At 42.3% G+C, this 22,097-nt stretch overlaps 1 protein-coding gene across 1 annotated transcript in view; it reads right to left on the bottom strand.

The window, feature by feature from the left end:
• FMN2 (formin 2) overlaps positions 1 to 21,083 on the bottom strand; it is a 381,705-nt gene extending 360,622 nt beyond the window's left edge. The window contains exon 1 of the mRNA XM_039464306.2: positions 19,244 to 21,083. Coding sequence (XP_039320240.2) covers positions 19,244 to 20,810 — 1,567 coding nt within the window. The 5' untranslated portion in view covers positions 20,811 to 21,083. The remainder of the gene's footprint in view (positions 1 to 19,243) is intronic.
• Between the last annotated feature and the right edge of the window lie 1,014 nt (positions 21,084 to 22,097).

The following is a 22,097-nucleotide window of genomic DNA, read 5'->3' as shown; positions in this document are numbered from 1 at the left end:
CCTGTTATTTTTTAAAAAATATCGTGAAATAAATCAAGATTAAAAGGGAAAAACGATAGAAAGTCAGAAGAAAAAAATGCTTTTTTTAAATTTAGTTTTCATATCTATTAAGTTAAATCCATAAAAGTGAATCTAATAGGTGGCAGCTTCTAAAATCACTTGGTTGAAGAGTTTTACTTAAACATTTAAAGCAGTCTCAAAGAAAAGGAATGAGTCACACAGACCATAGCTGCTGCTCTGACTTTTCAAGGCACACATCATCACCTCTCCTAGTTGGAAAGCACATCGGTGATCAAGCTCAGCCTCTCGAGGTCTGTGGCCACCCCGCTGGATCTTCGTTCAGTCTATTTTAACATCTCCAGTGGTGATGACATTGCTCCTTTCAAGACCACACGTTCCAACACTGGACATTCTATAAGGTATGGCCTCCCTTATGCTGACTTGAAATCATACAAACGGCTAACAAATCTAGCTCCTTCATCCTGAACACATTCAGTCTTCTGCTTGAATGTAAATCTCAGCTTTCAATGGTGTTTCTACAGTCAGTGGAAAGCTACTGGAAAACTTGGAGAGTGCTTTAAAAATCCTCCTGAAAAGGAGGGGATGAGTATTTAAAAACATATTTTTGGAGGTATATCTTAACAGGATGTAGAGATTAATTAACTATAAGGAGGAGGAAGAGTGGGGTAGCTTGGGAAACTTGTACAACTTCCAGACTTCTAGCTTGAAGAAACTGGGACAGGGGCTGCGCTAGATGGTATTATCCAACAGGAATCTAACAATACGTAAGGGAGCAGGTTGAGTTTGGAGAAAATAAACTATTTTGAAACTATTCTCATATCTATATAAAGATGTTTAAAAGAAAATATGAGCCGGACATGGTGGCTCACGCCTGTAATCCCAGCACTTTGGGAGGCTGAGGTGGACGGATCACTTGAGGTCAGGAGTTTGAGACCAGCCTGGCCAACAGGGTGAAACCCTGTCTCTACGAAAATATGAAAATTAGTCAGATGTGGTGGCACATGCCTGTAACCCTAGCTACTGGGGAGCCTGAGGCACAAGAATTGCTTGAACCCAGGAGGTGGAGGTTGCAGTGAGCTGAGATCGCATCACTGCACTTCAGCCTGAGTGACAGTGTGAGACTCTGTCCCAACAACAACAACAACAACAAAAAAACAGTATCAAATTGGCACCTGAAATTCACAAGACAGATCTGAGCTAGAAATTTGAATTTATCAACATGCAGGGAAAGCATCCTTCCAGGTAGATGTTAACAGAGACTACATATGAAGCCTGGGGAGAAAGCATCATTTATTTAGTAAGAGTTAGGTGGAAGAAGATCATATGAACGTGTCAAAAGGTAGAGGGCAATCTCAGAAAAAGTATGTAATGGATACTTGGGGATGAATGGTTTCTGATTGGATAAAATATTATATAGTTGTTTATATTATGCTTTTTAAGTGTTTTAAATAGTGAGATTTTTATTAATGTTGAATGTGAAACACAACATACTAAATTAAAATACTAATAATGTTTCTGGGTTTTAGGATTATGGCTCCCCAAAGAGAGTATGGAAATCCACAAAAACATATCATATTTAATGCTAAAAAGAAAGCCACAATAATTTCAAAAGAATCTATACAATGTATACTGTCCTATGATATGTCAATTATTTGCTGTAAAAAAAAGCACTACCTTTAAAATCTCATATAACTGTAAACTATAGATTTGACTAAATAAACTTTATGTTTAAACAACATTCATAAAGGAAATCATATAATATTTATATACCAAATAGATACTGAAAACATTTCTTTGCCCTGACAATAATCAACTAGAAATAAAACTAAAGTTAGATTCCATTCCCATTAGCAATAAAATATATGAAGCATCAGGAAATAGCTCCCTAAAGGAAACACAAATTCTTTGTGGAGAAAAGTCTAAACTCTATTAAAATGAACAAAAGATGATCTGAATAAATGAAGACATCTTTCATTTTCTCAGATAAAAATGATATCATAAAAGTGGAAGCAGCCGGGCGCGGTGGCTCAAGCCGGTAATCCCAGCACTTTGGGAGGCCGAGGCGGGTGGATCACGAGGTCGAGAGATCAAGACCATCCTGGTCAACATGGTGAAACCCCGTCTCTACTAAAAGTGCAAAAAATTAGCTGGGCATGGTGGCACGTGCCTGTAATCCCAGCTACTCAGGAGGCTGAGGCAGGAGAATTGCCTGAGCCCAGGAGGCGGAGGTTGTGGTGAGCCGAGATCGCGCCATTGCACTCCAGCCTGGGTAACAAGGGCGAAACTCCGTCTCAAAAAAAAAAAAAAAAAAAAAAAGTGGAAGCAGTCCTCAATATAATCTATAAATTGAATAAAATCTCAATTAAACACCTTCAGGATTTTTTAAGAAACTCAACAACCTATTCTAAATTTATATGGAGGCCAAGTGTGGTGGTTCACACCTGTAACTCCAGCACTCCAGGAGGCCAAGGTGAGTGGATCACTTGAGGCCAGGAGTTCAAGACCAGCCTAGCCAACATGATGAAACCCTATCTCTACTAAAGATACAAAAATTAGCCAGGCATGGTAGCGGGCACCTGTAATCCCAGCTACTCGAGAGGCTGACGTGAGAGGATCACTTGAATCGGGAGGCGGAGGCTGCAGTCAGCCTAGACTGCCACTGTACTCCAGCCTGGGTGACAGAGTGAGACTCCGTCTCAAAAATAAAATAAAATAAAATAAAATAAAATAAAAATAAATTTATAGGAAAACTCTAGGGTCCATATTGATGAACTAAGTTAACTTTGAAAAAGGAGATACTTCTTTTGGAGATCATCAGACATTTTGCAAAGTCACATTTATAAGAACCATATGGTACTTGCTGAAGACAGAAAAATATACATAAAAGGAAAGAATAGAAACCTGAGAAATAGACTTATCTGTATAGGGGAATGACCTAAAGGTAGTATCAAAAATCAGTGAGTAAATGACTATTTAGTAGATGATACTGGGAAAACTAGCTTGTGGAGAAAAACGAACTAGAGCCCTACATTACACCATGCACTGAAGAGGACATTACCTCAAAGACTTAAATGTAAAGGGTGAGATGATAAAGTTAACAGAATAATAGAGAGGGCAGAATTTTTGTAACATAGGAGTAAGAGAATTTCTTAAATGAAACAAAAATAACACAAACCATAGGTTAAAAGTAGATTTGCCCAAGCATGGTGGCTCACACCTGTAATCCCAGAACTTTGGGAGGTCAAGGCATGCAGTTCATGAGTTCCAGACCGGCCTGGGCCACATGACAAAACCCCATCTTTACTTAAAATACAAAAAAATTAGCCGAACTTGGTGGTGCATGCCTGTGGTCCCAGCTACTTGGGAGGCTAAGCTGGGAGGATCACCTCAGCCTGGGAAGTCAAGGCTGCAGTGAGCTGTGATCGCACCACTGTACTCCAGCCTGGGCAACACAATGCGACCCTATCTCAAAAAAACAAAAAGATGTGACTATATCAAAATTAAGTATTTTGGTTCAACCAAGGCCACTACACATTTAAAAGAAGGATAAATATTAGGGAAGATCTTTTATATCTAAAACTGACTCTATATATCAAGATCCCGTGATTACATAGAACTGAATCCTCTCCAAATCATTTAAATAGGAAGAGATTTACTATAAAGTACTAATTGGTTTACAGAATTGTGGAGGGCCTAGATAAAGAGGTTCTAGCAACTTTTTAGAAACTACTCACAAAGCCACCGTACAGGACCAGGGCACCAAAGAAGTGATTGCCTCATCTCCAATCTAAAGTTGTGGGCTATAAAAGCACACTTCCACTGCTAGGAGCAGGATTCCTCATCACTGGATGCTACCTCTGCTGCTGGCCAAAACAGCTACATGGGCAAACCAAGCCCCACTTTTGGGTTACAGTAAAGCTAGCACCTGAACAATAGACCCCTGCTAACATTGTCCTGGAAGAATCAGAGAGCTTTTCAGCTGTGCTTCCAAGTAGAAACAAGAAGTCAATCTTAGGACTTACTAAGGCCTTCTAAACATGGCATAAATTCATCAAACCTAAATCACATCTGAAACACAACCTACAAGGGAGTCTGAGAAATGTCATTTTTAGATTTCTGGTCTCTAAGCTAAGCAAAAGCCAGGAAGAGGCTTAGAGACAATCTATCATATCTCTAACATTAGTAAAAGAATAATATCTAGAATACACAGGAACCTCTGTGACTAAACAAAGAGCGAATCAGGAAACTCAACAGAAAAATGTAAAAGGATATGAACAGGCAATTTGCAGAAGGGTAAACCTAAATGGCTAAAAATATACAACAGTTTTTCTCAAAAGCATTAGTCAGCAGATAAATACAAAGTAAAACAATGAGATACCACTTTCCCTCATTGGATTAGTGGAAATTGGATAATGCCAATTTGCCTTGCTAATGAGGCATAAACTAGAAAGGCTTTCTGGAAACTAATCTGACACTACCTACACAAATTAAACCTTTTATTTAATGTTCTGACAATTCCACTTCCAAATGTATATCCCAGAGAAGTTCTCACATAGCTCCCTGTATGGAAACAGAGTGTTTTCTGTGGTGGCTGAGAAATACAGGAATCTAGATGTTCATCATCATGCTAATGTTTAAAATAAATCTAGGGAATGTACCCAGAGCCACCACATTGCACAACTCTAGGGCACCTTACTCATACACAATAAAAGGTGAATAGTGCCCTTGGTGTTGAACTACCCAGCAGGACTTTCATTCTTAGGAATACTATATAACAGTGGGAAGCAAAAAACGAGGCGGAAATCCACCCAGAAAAGTTCGTAGATTTTTTTTTCAAAGGCAGCTGAGTACAGTTTTGTTCTTTTTAAGAAAGAATGAGGTCTACAACTCAGAGTGTTTTATAAACCAAACACAAACAGAAATACTATGTACTTTACAAAAATGCATACAAATTCAAAGAGGGCAAAACATAAAGCAGTTCTGTATGTCTACTAGAGGCTTTGGAAAGGGAAGTGAAAACGCAGGGCCGGCCGGGTGCGGTGGCTCAGGCCTATAATCCCAGTATTTGGGAGGCTGAGGCGGGCAGATCACGAGGTGCGGAGTTCAAGACTAACCTGACCAATATGGTGAAAGCCCGTCTCTACTAAAAACACAAAAATTAGCTGGGTGTAGTAGTGCATGCCTGTAGTCCCAGCTACTTGGGAGGCTGAGGCAGAAGAATCCCTTGAACCAGGGAGGCGGAGGCTGCAGTGAGCTGAGATTGTGCCACTGCACTCCAGCCTGGGTGACAGAGTGATACTCTGTCTCAAAAACAAAAAAAAAGAAAGAAAGAAAAAGAAAGAGAGAGAGAGAACAAAAATGCAGCGAGTACAATCAGGACAAAATGAGTTTTGCATGGGTGTCTGTCACAGACTGAATGGATTCTCATGAATACAACTAAATGGATTCTTTTGTTCTCTGAGGACCAGGAAGAAAAAGTGTTAATAATACCTACAACTACCAGAGAGAACATGAGATATCCGAAAAACCACTGAAGTACTTAGGAAGAGATGAAGAATAGTAGATTCTAAACACTGATGTGACAAAATACAGAGCATCAAATATTAATAGGTATTAAATATATATAATGTCTATTATATATAATACATAATTTATATATGCTAGATAACACAATGTCTGTATTAATATATTTAACATATACATAGTAAAGAATTTAAACTGTAGCCTCAGGGTGATAGGGGACCAATGACATGTTTCTATACTGGAGCCAACCAGTTCAAATGTGTATTTTAAATAGTTGAATGTCTTGTTTCGTGCAGAATGGAGTGGGGAAGAAGCAGGCTGAGGACAGGAGAAGGTTGAGGAAGCTGTTGATAGGGAATTAAATCAGGAAGGCTACAGGTAATGGAAACAGAAATTAGAAGACATATTAAAGAGATTTAGGCAGAGCAAGACCCTGTCTCAAACACACACACACACACACACACGGTCTACTGTCAGATAATGACAGTCTAACAAATCCAAATCTCCTTCAGCATGAATCAAAAGAATAGAGAAAATAAGAAGATAATTTGGTGTAAAGTATGAGAAGGATGAAGGAATCAAAGAATATGGCAGAGCTGGACAGCAATGGCTTGACTGGGAGACCTGGGAGGAGAGTGTCAAGAAGATGAGAAAAGTAGTTAAGTATAGTTTTAGACACAGTGAATATCCTAGACCTGTGATACCCAAGTGCTATACGTCTGATGCCCAGAAACAATACAGAAACTACAGACACAAATCCAGCAGTCTATTGGTAACTGGCAAAGCCAAGAGGACACATACAAAGGGAACTGGGGGCTCAACCTTAGGGGCTTCGCCTCAAGCTAAAGCTAAAGCCACATGCCAAGGTCTTATTATCCCAAAGTAGCTGATACGAAAATGATCTGTGAATTTAGAGTCAAATGAGGCTCCTCAGAGAAATAATCCGAGTTAAAGATTAAAGGCATGAGCCGGGAGGGTGGCTCACACCGGAAATCCCAGCACTTGAGGAGGCCAAGGCAGGTGGATCACCTGAGGTCAGGAGTTCAAGACCAGCCTGGCCAACATGGTGATATCCAGTCTCTACCAAAAAAAATGTAACACTTAGCTGGGCATGGTGGTATGAGCCTGTAGTCCCAGCTACTCAGGAGACTGAAGCGAGAGAATTGCTTGAACCTGGGAGGCAGAGGGTGCAGTAGGCTGAGATGGTACCACTGCACTCCAGCCTGGGCAACAGAGTGAGACCTCGTCTCGAAAAAGAAAAAAAAAAAAAAAAATTAAAGGATCACCTTTTTACTGGTGTCACATTGTCAGCCCAGTCACATGTCTCTCAACTTAAATCACTGCAGTTCTTATACAACTCTCTCTGCCTATCCCTAAAATATTGACTCCAACAGAGTCCACATACTTCTGGATTTTTCTAAAAATTGAACAGAGGCAGATCAAACCCTATATCCTGAAAGAAACTGCAAGGATACCATCCACACATTTTGTATCCCCAAGGCCATTTAACCAAAATAGCACTGAAAGGACAGAAGATATAATTGGCTTATAGAAGAACATTTTGGTTAGCTGCAAACTGTAACACTTCCCACAGAGAAGCTCACATAACTTACCCTCTCCAAATAGGCAAGTATTGGCTATAAGAAAAAGAAGCCAATAATCTATAAGTATATAGGTTAAAAATGAGTTATAAAAGATTATCCCTATTGTTACCTCATTTATTTTAGTATACTTATAAAGCTTGTATCTCAATAATGAAGAGACTAATTGCTTACAAAACTCTCCACAGAGTATTCAAATGCATTTATTTGGGATCCTGAAATAGTTTTATTCTAGTCCATTTGCTTCTTAATGGGCTCAAACAAGCTGTAATTGTTTAAGGCCAATGAGACTATTTTTTAAAAAATGTAACAAACCTAGGAACTCTCACAACCTTTTACTCTTCCAGTTTCTAAGAAATTTTTAATATCAATGCACACTTCTAAATGGAATGCCATACTCATAAAAATTATTTCACTAAGCATATTCAAAATTGTAGGAAAAATTGAAAACATTACAAAAACCAATATATTAAAGTATACTGAAGAAAATTAATAGTACTGCTTTTATTGAGCAGTTTAAACTATAAGGAAAAATGCAAAGCCTATAATCCATCCAAGAACAAGAGATGACTTACATTGCAGATGATGAACTAAAAGTAATTACTCAGCATATTTTATACCAATATTAGAAAGTCTTCATATACTCTAAATCTTCGAGTTGTATATGATATAACATAGCTTTCCATTTCATATATTTTCATAACACAGGGATCAACCACCATACACAATCACTACATCAGTGTTCAAAAATACAAGGTCCTATTGAGACCAGCATGGGTAACAAAGTGAGAACTGTCTCTCCAAAAAAAAAAAAAAAAAATTTAGCCAGGCCTAGTGGCTCATGCCTGTGGTCCCAGCTATTTGAGAGGCTGAGGTGCTGAGGTGGGAGGACTGCTTGAGACCAGGAGTTTGAGGCTGCAGTGAGCCATGAGCATACCACTGCACTCCTGCCTGGGTGGCAGAGCAAGACCTTGTCGCAAACACACACACACACAACACAAAACACACACACACACACAAATATGATCTTACTGTCAGATAATGACAGTCTAACAAATCCAAATCTCCTTCAGCTCGAATCGAAAATTGATCAAAACTATTATACCGGGCGCAGTGCTCATGCCTGTAATAATCCCAGCACTTTGGGAGGTCGAGGTGGGCAGATCACCTGAGGTCAGGAGTTCGAGTCCAGCCTGACCAACATGGAGAAAACCGCCTCTACTAAAATTAGCTGGGTGTGGTGACACATGCCTGTAATCTCAGCTACTTGGGAGACTGAGGCAGGAGAACTGCTGGTACCTGGGAGGCAGAGGTTGCGGTGAGCCAAGATGTCACCACACTCCAGCCTGAGCAAGAACAGTGAGACTCTGTCTCAAAAAAAAAAAAAAAAAAAAAAAAAAAAAGAAAGAAAGAAAGAAAAAAAAAAAACTATCAAGTCAAAACATCACTGCTGTCACTATCAATCACTCCATGGTATAAATGGGTCCTCCAGCATAGGAATTTTCTTCAGCTCAACCAATAAAGGAAAGCTGTAAATATGCAGAGCGTCACTATGAGACAGAAAAGGTACCTGCTGGAATCAGCATTTCTACAGAATCACGGTGTTGAAACTCACTTGAAGGAAGAAGCTTCCCTGAAAGACTGCATTTACTCTTCCAACCTGGAAAGCCAGGGCATTAACAAGAGGCAAGAAATGATTGCTTTGTGCCCCTCATAGGGCAGTGGTGGTAAAACTGAAAAGGGAGGGCCGGGCTTGGTGGCTCAAGCCTGTAATCCCAGCACTTTGGGAGGCCGAGGCGGGTGGATCACGAGGTCAAGAGATCGAGACCATCCTGGTCAACATGGTGAAACCCCGTCTCTACTAAAAATACAAAAAATTAGCTGGGCACGGTGGCGCATGCCTGTAATCCCAGCTACTCAGGAGGCTGAGGCAGGAGAATTGCCTGAACCCAGGAGGCGGAGGTTTCAGTGAGCCGAGATCGCGCCACTGCACTCCAGCCTGGGTAACAAGAGTGAAACTCCGTCTCAAAAAAAAAAAAAAAAAAAAAAAAAAAACAACTGAAAAGGGAGGTAGATTGTTCTCAGCCTGCACTCTTCCCACAGTGCTGACACTAGCTTACTGATAAACATGCTTTCCCCTCCTGCCTACCTAAAACAACCATTTAAATGGCATTCACTTTCTTCTCATACGTGTCCACTGTTTCACCAGGTACGACAACGAAGGACCCTTCTGCATGAAGTACTCAACTGAGTAGTGTCTGAGCCTTTTTAAGCATAATTTTGAAACACAATCTAGGCTTAATTTTCTCAAGAAAGTATTCTATTCCTCCTGAAAATGATAGGACTATTTTCAGTCCACTGCAGCTCTAGGGTAACAGATAGTGAAGCTTCCAGTGGGTTCCTGGTAGGTTGGAGCCTGACTGGATCACAGAATAGTGGCAGTCACTTTCCCATCCAATCAAAACTTCCAAGTACATCTGTACAGAGGAAGAAGACATGAATTCTTCCCTCCCTCTCACCCATAGCGAAGCAGCAGGTATCAAAAGGACAATAAATTTCTAGTGTGGTTAGTACCTTATTATAGCATCCAGAAATAATTGTTATTCATTCCTAGAATTTCGATGTTATAACTACCTTGCTTTACTACCATTCCAAATTGATTAGAAGTCGTATTTCCCATATAGTGATATTTTTAATATTAAAGAAACCTTAGAAAGTTTCTACATCACTGAAATTTTATCTAGTAAGTATCAAGTCACAGGCAGTACTTTTTTGTTTCTTCCTAATGATTCCTTAATGCCAACTTTTATTAGTATCAGGTTAGTACTTAGAATATAGAGACAGGAATGAACAGAATACAATTTTCTCTATTCCCTTGACCTCTTCATTCATTCCAATAAAATTTATATTAGGAAGTTCAGTTACTGTGATATCATTACTATTTTAACATTAACCTACAGAAACAAGAATAGATATTCTTCTATCAACATAAGTTCTATAAAGTATCATTCTACCTTCTTTACTGATTCAGTCATACCTCATTGAAAATAATTAATTTTCGAGAGAGAGATCCAAGATGGCTGATCACTAGCAGCTCAGGATCGTAGCTCCCAGTGAAAGCGCAGAGAACCAGAGGACGCCACAATTTCAGACGAATTTTTGTTGCTCACGGACCAGGAGATTCCCAATGGAGGAGCCTCACGGGTCGCCAGCGCAACTCTAGTGGCCGGCGTGGCAGTTTTGACGGCTCCTCAGATGGGCGGTCCTTGGCACACAGTCAGAAAAGCACCATCAATCTAAAGGCTGCTTTTTTACCCGGTGCAGTGGGTTGTTCAGATTCCGGCACTGGGAATCAGCAAGTTGGACGTCCACTCAGAAACCTAATTAGAAGGTCAACAATTACAAAGACGACAGATAGATAAATTTAAAACAAAGGGAAGAAACCAGACTAAAAAGGCCGAGAATACCCAAAATCAGAATGCCTCTCCCTCTACAGGGGATCACAGTTCCTAATCAGCAACGGAACAAGGCCTGATGGAGAACAAATGCGTTCCACTAACAGAAGTAGGCTTCAAACGGTGGATGATAAGAAACTTATGTGAGTTAAAAGAACATGTTCTAACCCAATGCAAAGAAACTAAGAACTTTGAAAAAAGGTTTGACGAAATGCTAACGAGAATAGACAATCTAGAGAGGAATATAAGTGAATTAATGAAGCTGAAAAACACACGAGAACTTCAAGAAGTATGCACAAGTTTTAACAGCCGAATTGATCAAGCAGAAGAAACTATATCAGAAGTCGAAGAGCAACTTAATGAAATAAAACGAGAAGACAAGATTAGAGAAAAAAGGATAAAAACGAATGGGCAAAGTCTCCCAAGAAATATGGGTCTATGTGAAAAGACCTAATTACATTTGATAGGTGTATCTGAATGTGACGAAGAGAATGCATCCAAGCTGGAAAATACTCTTCAGGATATTATCCAGGAAAACTTTCCCAACCTAGCAAGGCAGGACAATATTCAACTCCAAGTAATACAGAGAACACCACAAAGATATTCCTCAAGAAGAGCAACCCCAAGGCACATAATCGTCAGATTCACCAGGGTTGAAACGAAGGAGAAAATACTAAGAGCAGCCAGAGAAAAAGGTCAGGTTACCCACAGAGGGAAGCCTATCAGACTCACAGCAGGTCTCTCAGCAGAAACCCTACAAGCCAGAAGAGAGTGGGGGCCAATATTCAACATCCTTAAAGAAAAGAACTTTCAACCCAGAATTTCATATCCAGCCAAACTAAGCTTCATAAGCGAAGGAAAAATAAAATCTTTTGTGAACAAGCAAGTACTCAGAGATTTCATCACCACCAGGCCTGCTTTACAAGAGCTTCTGAAAGAACCACTACACATAGAAAGGAACAACCAGTATCAACCTTTCCAAAAATATACCAAAAAGTAAAGAGCATCAACATAATGAAGAATTTACATCAACTAATGGGCAAAACAGCCAGCTAACATCAAATGGCAGTATTAAACTCACATATGTTATTATTAATCCTAAATTTAAATCGACTAAATCCCCTAATCAAAAGACACAGACAAAACCCATCGGTATGCTGCATCCAGACTCATCTCACATGCAAGGATACACAAAGACTCAAAACAAAGGGATGGAGAAAGATTTACCAACCAAATGGAGGGCAAAAATAAATAAATAAACAAAAAGCAGGAGTTGCAGTTCTCACCTCTGATAAAATAGAATTTAAAGCAACAAAGATCAAAAAAGGCAAAGAAGGACATTACATAATGGTAAAAGGATCAATGCAACAAGAAGAGCTAACAATCCTAAATATATACGCACCCAATACAGGAACACCCAGATACATAAGACTTATAAAGAGACTTAGACTCCCACACAATAATAGTGGGAGAATTCAGCATCAATATTAGACAGATCAATGAGACAGAAAATTAACAAGGATATCCATGACTTGAACTCAGATCTGGAACAAGTAAACTTAATAAACATTTATAGAACTCTCCACTTTAAATACACAAAATATACACTCTTCTCAGCACCACATCACACCTACTCACAGGTTTAAATGAAATACTGGTTGGCTGCTTGTTATTTTCTTCCGTCATTTTTTCCTGTCTCCATTATTAAGCACAATTATTGGTATAAAAAAGGTTTTCAATACCCATTTTTAGACTGCATTCTAGCCTGGGCAATAAAGCAACACTTCCGTTCTCTCTCCCTCTTCCTCTTTCTCTTTCTTCCTCTCCTTCATTCTTTTTTTCTTTCTTTCTCTCTTTCTTCCTTTCTTTTTTCCAAAAAAAAAAAAAAAAAAAAAAAACTATTCCTATTTATAAAGGTATTATACAAAGTAGGTACCATGGAGTCCCTGACTGAGATGCCTCTCACATAGAACAGTTATTTTTAACCACTATTATTGCTTCTATGTTCCTTCCAAATATAAAAGTTACTCCTCCTTCTCAATGTTGCCACATCCTCTAGGAAAGGGAATTTTGGAAATGCCAGGATTACTACGGAATTTGAGTAGGGTGTATCTGGTCATCTAGTAATAGTGATATTTATCAAATACTTCTTATTCCCTGGCAGAAAAAAAAAAGAAAATAATTAATTTTGACTGTCCAGAAAGGTTAGCAATTTTCCAGCTTAAATTCAACTGGTTTTAATTGCTAGTAGAACGCCTTTCTTTGTCTATATCACCGCCAAAAATGATGAACGAGCAAGTCTTCATCAAGACCTCGGTATAGTCAATGCCTATCACATATGGACTGGCACACAGCAAGGCACAAAGAGACATCTGTGGACAGATTAGTAGGAGAGGAGATGATGGATGGATGGAGTCGGGTGAGCAGGCAAGGAGGAAGGGCAGAAAGGCAGAGGGTGGCAAGAAAGAAAGAAGACCACAAGAATCGCTAAATCCAAGAAGCATATGTAATATGATATAGACAGAGAAGTTTAGAGAAAGTGAGATGACAGCCAGTAAGGTCTGACTGGAAAAGATACAAAGAGGAAATGGAATTCAATCAGCACTTTTCAAATGCTAAATTGAAAGACACAAATCATGTATTCAAAGAGGGTAAAGCTGCAAGACAAAGGCACAAAGTCGAGAAATGAAATGCGTGTTCACAGAACAGTAAGATTAGTTTGTGTAAAACGGAGAGTTTATGAAGGAAATCGTGGGAAGGTAAAGCTGCAAAGTCAGGGGGTTGCAGCCAGGTGCTGTGCAGAGCATAAACGCTGTGGGTGTCAGCTGCTGCCTCCTCTGCCCACCCCTTCTTTGGAAAGCATCACCCTCCCCCAAATCTGACAGCCACACCCCCATCATATGCTTTCCTTATCCAAACCTCCCAAAACAAAATATCTGATAACTGACAAAAATGCTTATAATTCCAGAAAAAAAAAAGAAAAAAATGCATTAAATAAACAATTTGTGAGAAAAACCTGGTGACTAGAAATACTAATTTTCAACTAATACCTGGTCAATTTGTATCCTGCTAAGTTTTCATATACAATTTCAGAGTTGTTTTAACAAATTTGGTTCTGATCACTTTGAACAATGACATTTTTTAAGATAATAAATCCAGTCAAGAGCGCAAATCGTCCCAGTTGAGTGCCTCTCATGTTCCAGGCAGAATTGTAGGGGTTTTATGTACAATTTCATTTAATCTTAACATATTAATTTGAAATTATTCTTCTACCTTCATAGATATGAGGAAAAATTACTGAAGAATAACTTAGCTAAATAGCAAAGCTAGGATTGCAGATATAACCACAATAAAAGTAGTTAGAATAAATACTGCTACCTTCATCCAACTGTATATTTTCTGTATCTCTTCACTATTTTCTGAATCTCTTCACGAGAATCAGAAGGAAAAGCACTAAAAGTACCTGTTCCATTTCAAAGATGCATGGCTTATATTCAAATGCCTAAATGCACTTAAAACAAGGCCAGTCCTCAACTCATAAAGCAGTCATTAAAACCCATCACTGAAGCTACTGATGCACTTGACTTCAATCCAAACCACAGTCATAAAGAAACCAGGAGAAAGGATGTTTCCGACTAATAAAAAATGACTGAATATCAGTGTTCCAGTCCCAACTTACGTTACCAAATTATTTTCTGATATATGGAACCCAGTAAGGCAGTATTTAAGAGAAAGCATAGCATTCATATAAACCTCTTTCCTTGTATAATAAGACATTGTATACATATCAGGGATGATTCTGACCTTCATTCATTTGTCAGACGTTAACTGAACATCTATACTCTGTCAGGGGCTCTTGCTGGAAATCAGACTACTCCTGGCCTTAAAACATCCAATGTAACAATTTACCAAGCCATATTAGAAAATATATACTCTTAGAGTGGATCCTTCTCGCTATTGATATAAAAATCAAGATAGGCCAGGCGTGGTGGCTCACACCTGTGATCATAGCACTTTGGGAGGCTGAGGCGGGTGGCTCACCTGAGGTAAGGAGTTCAAGACCAGCCTGGCCAACATGGAAAAACGCTGTCTCTACTAAAAATACAGAAATCAGCCAAGTGTGGTCATGGGCCCCTATAATCCCAGCTACTTGGGAGGCTGAGGCAGGAGAATTGCTGGAACCCAGGGGCGGAGGTCACACCACTTCAGCCTCAACGACAAGAGCAAAATTCCATCTCAAAAAAAAAAAAAAAAAAAAATCAAGCTAACTTTTAGAAAGGCCAAAATCAGAGTTGCACAATCCAAGTTCTAGAGCCTATGTGCTGCATTAATTAGCTAGTCTTTCAAAAGCTCCCTGATCTACTTGGTTTCATCTTATACATATTAACAACAGATTTGGTTTTCTAAGGATGTATCCTGGATGGGCCGCCCACTAACTAGCTTAATGCCCTGAGGCAAGAAGCTACTTTACTCTCTGAGCCTGGGTTTTCTCACTGGAAAAATAAGAATAAACAGCTACATTTCAAGACTGTTGTAAGGAATACATATAGTTACGTAATGCACCACCACAGAGTCTGGCGTTTAGTCTGGCACTTAGAAGTACAATTAAGTATAGCTGATATTATAATTACAGGCATTGTAAGTCAATCCCAAATTGATCAGAAAAGTCAAATTACAAAAACATTGAGGGACAGAAGCAGACTAAAGGCAGCTCTAGCAATAAATAGCTGACAGCAAGGAAACAATCAAGAAACTACACAGACACAAAAACTCAGAAATTACAGACTGAAGCCAAAAGCCCACACACTTCAATAGCTGTTGAGGACATCTTTAATGTTTTCATAAAATGCAAAAATGATGTGCCTGAAGATGACATTAAGCCCTTTAAACAGATTAAACTTTTATTCCATGTGTTTAAAAAAAGATTAGCACATAATTGACTTGGGAAAGATTCCTATCAAAATCGATTTAGCATCACAAATTTAACTCGTTAGATATCTGAACTTTAATTAACTGCAAAACTCTAGTACCAAGCTTCTGTTACACTTAGTATGTAAAGGAGCCTCCCAAATTTCAGGTGCCATTTTTTCTACTAAACACTGAAAAAGATGTATTTCAAACAAATTAATTACAAAATACTTAAATGCAATGGCCTAAGACATCATCAGTTTCTTGATAGCTAAAACAAGATGTTTTGGTCTCCCTCATGGCTAAATGTTGTTAGATCTACCAACGAGACGCAAACATGTGCCATAGAAATCCCTTTTACTCGTATTTTCTCTCTACATTTGAAAGGCAGTAAAAATCGAAAAACATCTGTTCCTTCCTGCAACACTGACAACCCTCATTCTATGGTTTAAAAATAAAAGATCCTTATGGAAGCTTATAGATATAATAATCACCTGCTTCAAAGGCAGCTGGCAATTAATTGATCCAAATATATGCAAAATTAAGGCCAAAGAGAAATTTCCCTAAGGACAAGGCTAGTGTTCCCCTAAGCCTCTGGTAATTTCCAAGACACCTACAAAAAATAGGGAAGGAAAGTAAAGAAGCAAACGCAGTGCCAGATGACATGAAGAGTTGACAGCTAAGAAACAAGGACCTGTGTCCATCTGGATTCATTCTACCACCATAAGCACAATTTCCATGAGAGCTGCTTAGAGAAAATCTGGTTCACTCTGGCCAACAATCACCTTTCATCCAGCTCAAGGAAGGCCAGATGTTCAACCATTAAAAGAGCATACCTTATTAAAAACAGAAACTGGAAAATCTAATTAAATAAAGGCCCTGAATCCTTAACATTTTTTGTAAACAGTTTTTACTGTCCATATGGCCTTAAAACATTGAATAATCAAACAGAAATGATACAGACATTGGACTTGAATCATTGACTCAGTTTCTATTTCTGGATCTGCCTCTGAATGAATCACAGTGTGACCTTGAGAAAGTTATTTCACCTTTTTCTCTGACTAGATTTCCCCACCAGTTCCAAAGTTAGGTAAAACTGGCTGATTCTTTTTTCCAAAACAATGCTGAGTGAATGAAATATACGGAAGCCGCTACCCAAAAATACATTTGCCGATTACCATCCAGCTGTATCCAACCATCAAATACAAAATAGATGACATCCACGTAAAAATGACTAGCTCTGCACTTTCACTCTGCACAATTTAAAAAACAAATAGCCTGGAGAAATCAACAAAACCCACGTGATTCTTATACAGGACTCTTACAAAAAGTCCCAAATTTCAAATTTGGTAACATTTAGCATATTAAAATAAAATGCAAGTTCCAAGAAGACACTTTTTTTTTTTTTTAAAGGAAAACAAACATTCAACCTATTTAGGGTCTTATGATCTTACAGGACTCTTCAATCCTCCTCTCTCACATCCTCTTCCCTCACCCCTTGCCACCAGGCAGATAAGCCACCGCATCCTTGATGTTCCCAGCTCAGTGATTTGCATGTCTATATCTATATAGATAGTCCTGTGTACTGCACTTATTCCACGTCTCCTCCTCACTGGTCAGTGAGCCTTAGAGAGGCAAAATCATGATTTAATGTCCTATGTATCACCTACATCTAGAATACTGCCTAGCTTAGTGTGCTATCATCTAGAGCACTGCCTAGCACAATGTGGCTGCTCAAAGTGTGTGTGTGTGTGTGTGTGTGTGTGTGTGTACACATATATGCATACAAATGTATATACACATGTATATATACATATATATATATTTGCTAAATGAATGAAATAAATAAATTTCCAAAGTCTTACGCTACTAGGAATAGCTATCATTAATATTAATGATTGACAATCATTATGGTGAATTATTTTCATTTTTAGAAAAATATATACATGACTGTCACTTAAAGAGAAAATATGTGACTCCTCACCAACATTAAATTCACAAAAATTAATGAAAACTTTGCAATCTTCTATCAAAAGTGATCTTTCTTTTCTATTTGTTTTGCATTTTTTTTGCAATTATCTAGACAGTATAAAACTACAACATTCTTTTTAACAATCTATACAATAAAGGATGGAAAAGAAGAAAAATAAAAGTGTGCGAAATGAATAGAAGTTATTTTGGGCCGGGCGCGGTGGCTCAAGCCTGTAATCCCAACACTTTGGGAGGCCGAGGCGGGTGGATCACAAGGTCAGGAGATCGAGACCATCCTGGTCAACATGGTGAAACCCCATCTCTACTAAAAATACAAAAAATTAGCTGGGCATGGTGGCGCGTGCCTATAATCCCAGCTACTCAGGAGGCTGAGGCAGGAGAATTGCCTGAACCCAGGAGGCGGAGGTTGCGGTGAGCCGAGATCGTGCCATTGCACTCCAGCCTGGGTAACAAGAGCGAAACTCCGTCTCAAAAAAAAAAAAAAAAAAAAGAAGTTATTTTAAGGGTAAGACCCTATAAAGGCAAAATAAAAGGTAGTCCACAGATGAAAATTAAAATGGGGGTCAATAAAAGTAGCTACCCCAACATTAACAGCATTTAGCCAACCAAGAAGTCGCTGTCTTTGCCGAGAAATTTCATCTAAGCAATGTTTTATAATGTATTTACTAAAATAACATGATTTTAAATTTTTCAGATTGCATTTGCAATGTTTAATCCTTCAAATAGTTATCATAAACCTATCAGTAGTCACTTAACTTTTCATATTTTTTTCCATTCACTAAATTCTAACACTCTTGTTAATTTAATAATTAAGAATAGAGGTTAAGTAAACATGTTGGGTTCTTAAGGTAAGGCCTTGGGCCCTATAAGCCTGTAAGCTAGGATAAACTCATTAGACTACTCGACATTGCCCGCAGCAAACAGACTCTGGCTGTGCTTTATGCTGCCTGAGTGGGAGTCTGTAATGTTTTTTCGGGAGGGGTGGTACCAGTTGGACCAGACGTACTTTTGACCTTCTCACCTTCATTATCTCCAAACTATAGGCTCTTCTGGGCTGGACCATGAAACTAAATGAAAATTATCCCTACCATTATATTTATTTATTAATTTTCTAATTCCATGTGTCAGATTTTCTTACATCAGCAAACTGGAGTGACTGCTTAACGTCACTAAGTAGCGAAACCCTCATTGCTGCAAGATAGAAACTATGTATCACATACATACCAAACGTGTACATATACACCGGTATTAGAGCAGTCAGAGGTTGCCTTTGGATTGTACTGGAATAAATGATTTGTGCCTCCAAAACTGACTCGTGTGAAAGAACCGTGAACATTTTTTTTTTCTTTTTAAGGCTGTGCTGACAGGAAATGAAAAGAGAAGAATGATGGTTTCGCTAACCAGGTGAAAAAGGAGTTTATCTCCCTGGCGTGACCCTAAACATTGCGAACAGTAGACATTTTGGTGAAATGGGCAGAGCAACCTTTTCTTGGGATGACTTAGCACAGACGCAACTAAGTCGTTCCCTTTAAGATCTTGTGAGAACACAGAAAACCGGCCAGTGTGTCCAAGGCATTTCACCGAGGGCGGTGAGCTCGCTGGGCAGAAAAGGATTCCTCACGGAGAAGAGACGTGCCACCAGCGGGTCGCCGCCTTCCAGCGCCCAGGGGCGGCGGGAGGCAGGGGAAGGCCCTGATTGGCAGGCGACTGGCGACCCGGAGGCCGGCCGCAGGGCGCGCTCACCTGTGAACACGTTCTGGAAGCCATCCGCAGCCGCGGGCGCCCCAGACGCCTTGGCGGCCAGTGCCGGGGACACCCCACCGCCGCGGTCAGCGGCCACCCCGCGCTCCAGCAGGTGCGCGGAGCCTCCCGCCCCGGGCGTGCGGGCGCCCAGCTCCTCCGTCCAGTCGGCGGAGCGGCTCAGGCCGCCGGCGAGGCCGCCGTCCGCCCGGTGCTTCTTGGCCGGGGCGGCCGCGGAGGCCAGGGCGGTTCTGGACCCTTGGCTCCGGGAGGCCTCCGGCCGCCTCTTGATCCTGGGGCTCTGATTAGGGGACTGAGACGGGGAGTGATTGGGCGAGCTGAGCTGCCGGGTGGTGGTCTTGATGTAGCAGGGGGTGATGAGCGGGTAGGGCTTGAAGCAGCGCGGGCTGGGCGCGGGGCTGCCGGGTAGGGAAGCGGCCGCGGGGACGCCGGGTCCTTGCGCCCCCTCCTCCGGCTCTTCCCGCAGCCTCTGAGGGGCGTCCTCGCCCACCTCCGGGGCCCACTCCTCTCCCGGAGAGCCCCGGGGCGCATCCTCAAAAGCATCCTCCTCGCCCTCCTCGTCCGTGTCCCCAGCCCCCCGCGCCGGGGCTCCGGCCGCTTCCTCCCCCGGCCCGGCCTCGGGAAACGGGAAGGCCGTGGAGGACGGCGAGTCTCTGGGCGCGGGTCGGGCCGCCGCGGGGCTGGGCGCCTGGGAGGCCGGGAGGCTGCCGGGGGACGGCGGCCGCTGGGGCGCCGGGGGCTCGGCGGGCAGGTCGGAGCGCGCGGACAGCGCCTGCTCGGTGTCCGGACTGCCCGGGGCCTCCCTAGCCCCGCCGCTCGGCCCCAGCAGGAACCGGTCCAGGCCCAGGAAGGCCCCGGGCTGAGGGGAGACGGCGCTGGGGGGCGCTGCGGGCTCCTCGGCGCCCTGGAGCTGGAGCTGGAGCTGCTGCTGCTGCTGCAGGCGGATCGCCTGCTGGATGTCGGAGAGCAAGTCCTCCTGCTCCGTGGCCGAGTGGAAGCTGTAGATGTCCGTGTCCGAGCCCGAGCTGGTCCTTTGTCCATCCTGCGCCCCCGCGGCGGTCTCCACATCCTCGGCGATAGGCCGGCCCCCGACCCTCGCCTCGGCAGGCCCCGGCACCCCCGGCCGGGTCACCTCAAAAGGGTCCGCGCACTCGGTGTCCGACAGGCCGGTCTCGTCCGCCGAGAGGCTGAGGTCCGGGGTCTTGGTGAGCAGGGAGTGAGCGCTGTCCAGCTCCCCGGTCTGCAGGGCCTGGGAATCCAGCACATCCTCGCGGGAGCCGCCGGCGCCTTTCCCCTTGGACAGATTCTTCCGGATCCGCAGGTTGGAAAACACCGAGGCTCTGGAGTCCGACTTGCTCTTCTTCTTGCCCGACTCCCCGCCGCCGCCCCCTCCCCCCTTGCCGTGCTTGCCCAGCGCCTTCTTGCCCCCGCTCCCCTTCTTTGTGGCTTCCAGGTCCCTGGGCCCCAGCGCATCCTCGGTGCCGCCGCCGCCGCCTTCGTGCGCGGCATCACCTGCGCTCCTCTTCAGCTTCCCATCCTGGTTCCCCATGGTGCGATCCCGCCGCTGCGCCGCCGCGCCGCGGGCACTCAGGCCATCTCGGCCCTCCTCCGCCCCGGGCCCGGGCCGGGGGAGTCTCCCGAGAGAGTCAGGCGGCGGCGGGGCGAGCCGCTGGGAGGGGAGGCCGACGCGCGCCCGGCTGGCCCCGCTCGCATCTGCCGCCGCTTTGCATAATGCGCGGCGGCTCGCGTGGCTGCCGTGGCTGCGGCTGCGGCTGCGGCTCGGGGCCGGCGGGGCGCGAACATGCTCAGTGCGGAGCGCGGCGCCCGCCAATGGCTGCGCAGGACGCAGCTCGGGCCTGGTTCCCCGCCCGCCGCCGCCGCCCCCTCGGCCCCCGCGCGGCTCCTCGCGGAACCTGGGCGCGAAAAACGTTTCCTCTATCTCGGGGACCTTAATCTCCACCGTGCGAATCGAATGCATGGTCCCCGGCCGAAGAGCTTGTCTGCGGGAAGATGCGCGCCGATCTTCAGCCCTGCTGGACCTGCCAAGAGAAAAGTTAAACAAAAAAGAAGAAATTTTTACTTGGGGAAGAACCGAAGCCCAATTCCAGTTCAGAGGTGCCATCGTGTCACCGCCACATGCACAACACCCTGCCTGCCTAGTCGTTCAATAAATATTTGCTGAATGAATGGATTGTTCTGTTTCTTGAATTATTGATCATCTCATTGAACACTGTTAATGGGCTGGAACACATGGTTTCAGAAATGTTACTACACATGGCGCTGCTTTTATGTTTGACACGCAGACCCTTGTCCAGGAGAGGACATTCGCTGTCATTTCTAAAGTTGGTTTAATATTTTTTTTTGTTTTTTACAGAAGGAGAGGTAGGGGAAGCAGAAAATACTGAGATTAGATACTGAGATTAGAGTTGATTAAAATGCTAATCTCCAAATTCCATGTGTTTACCATATAAATTAAACAGCATTTGTATTCAAAAAGGGTGCATATACGATAACTCCCAGGAGGTCAAACTCATCAATATTAAACGTGTCACTATTGTGGCAGCCTATGAAAAGGAAAAAGACGGAAAGGAAACACCCTTGGCACAAACACACAAAATCAGATGTTATGCTATAAACTACCACTTTCGCAAGCAAACCCTCCCAGGCAGACTTCATCCTCTAGAAGTTTGTTATCATTCTGGCCACAAAATCAGGATGAACATTTTTCCTCATTGAACATTTTGTCATTATTTTCATTATTTATTAAATTTAGTTACCTGTTTTTTTTTTTAAGAATTGTTTAAATGGGTATCTAAAGAAGCTTTAAGCAGTAAAC

This window comes from Saimiri boliviensis, chromosome 14, assembly GCF_048565385.1.
Source record: "Saimiri boliviensis isolate mSaiBol1 chromosome 14, mSaiBol1.pri, whole genome shotgun sequence".
In the NCBI taxonomy this organism is placed as follows: domain Eukaryota; kingdom Metazoa; phylum Chordata; class Mammalia; order Primates; family Cebidae; genus Saimiri; species Saimiri boliviensis.
Note: the sequence above shows the minus strand (reverse complement) of the source record. Positions and strands in the feature narration are given on the sequence as shown.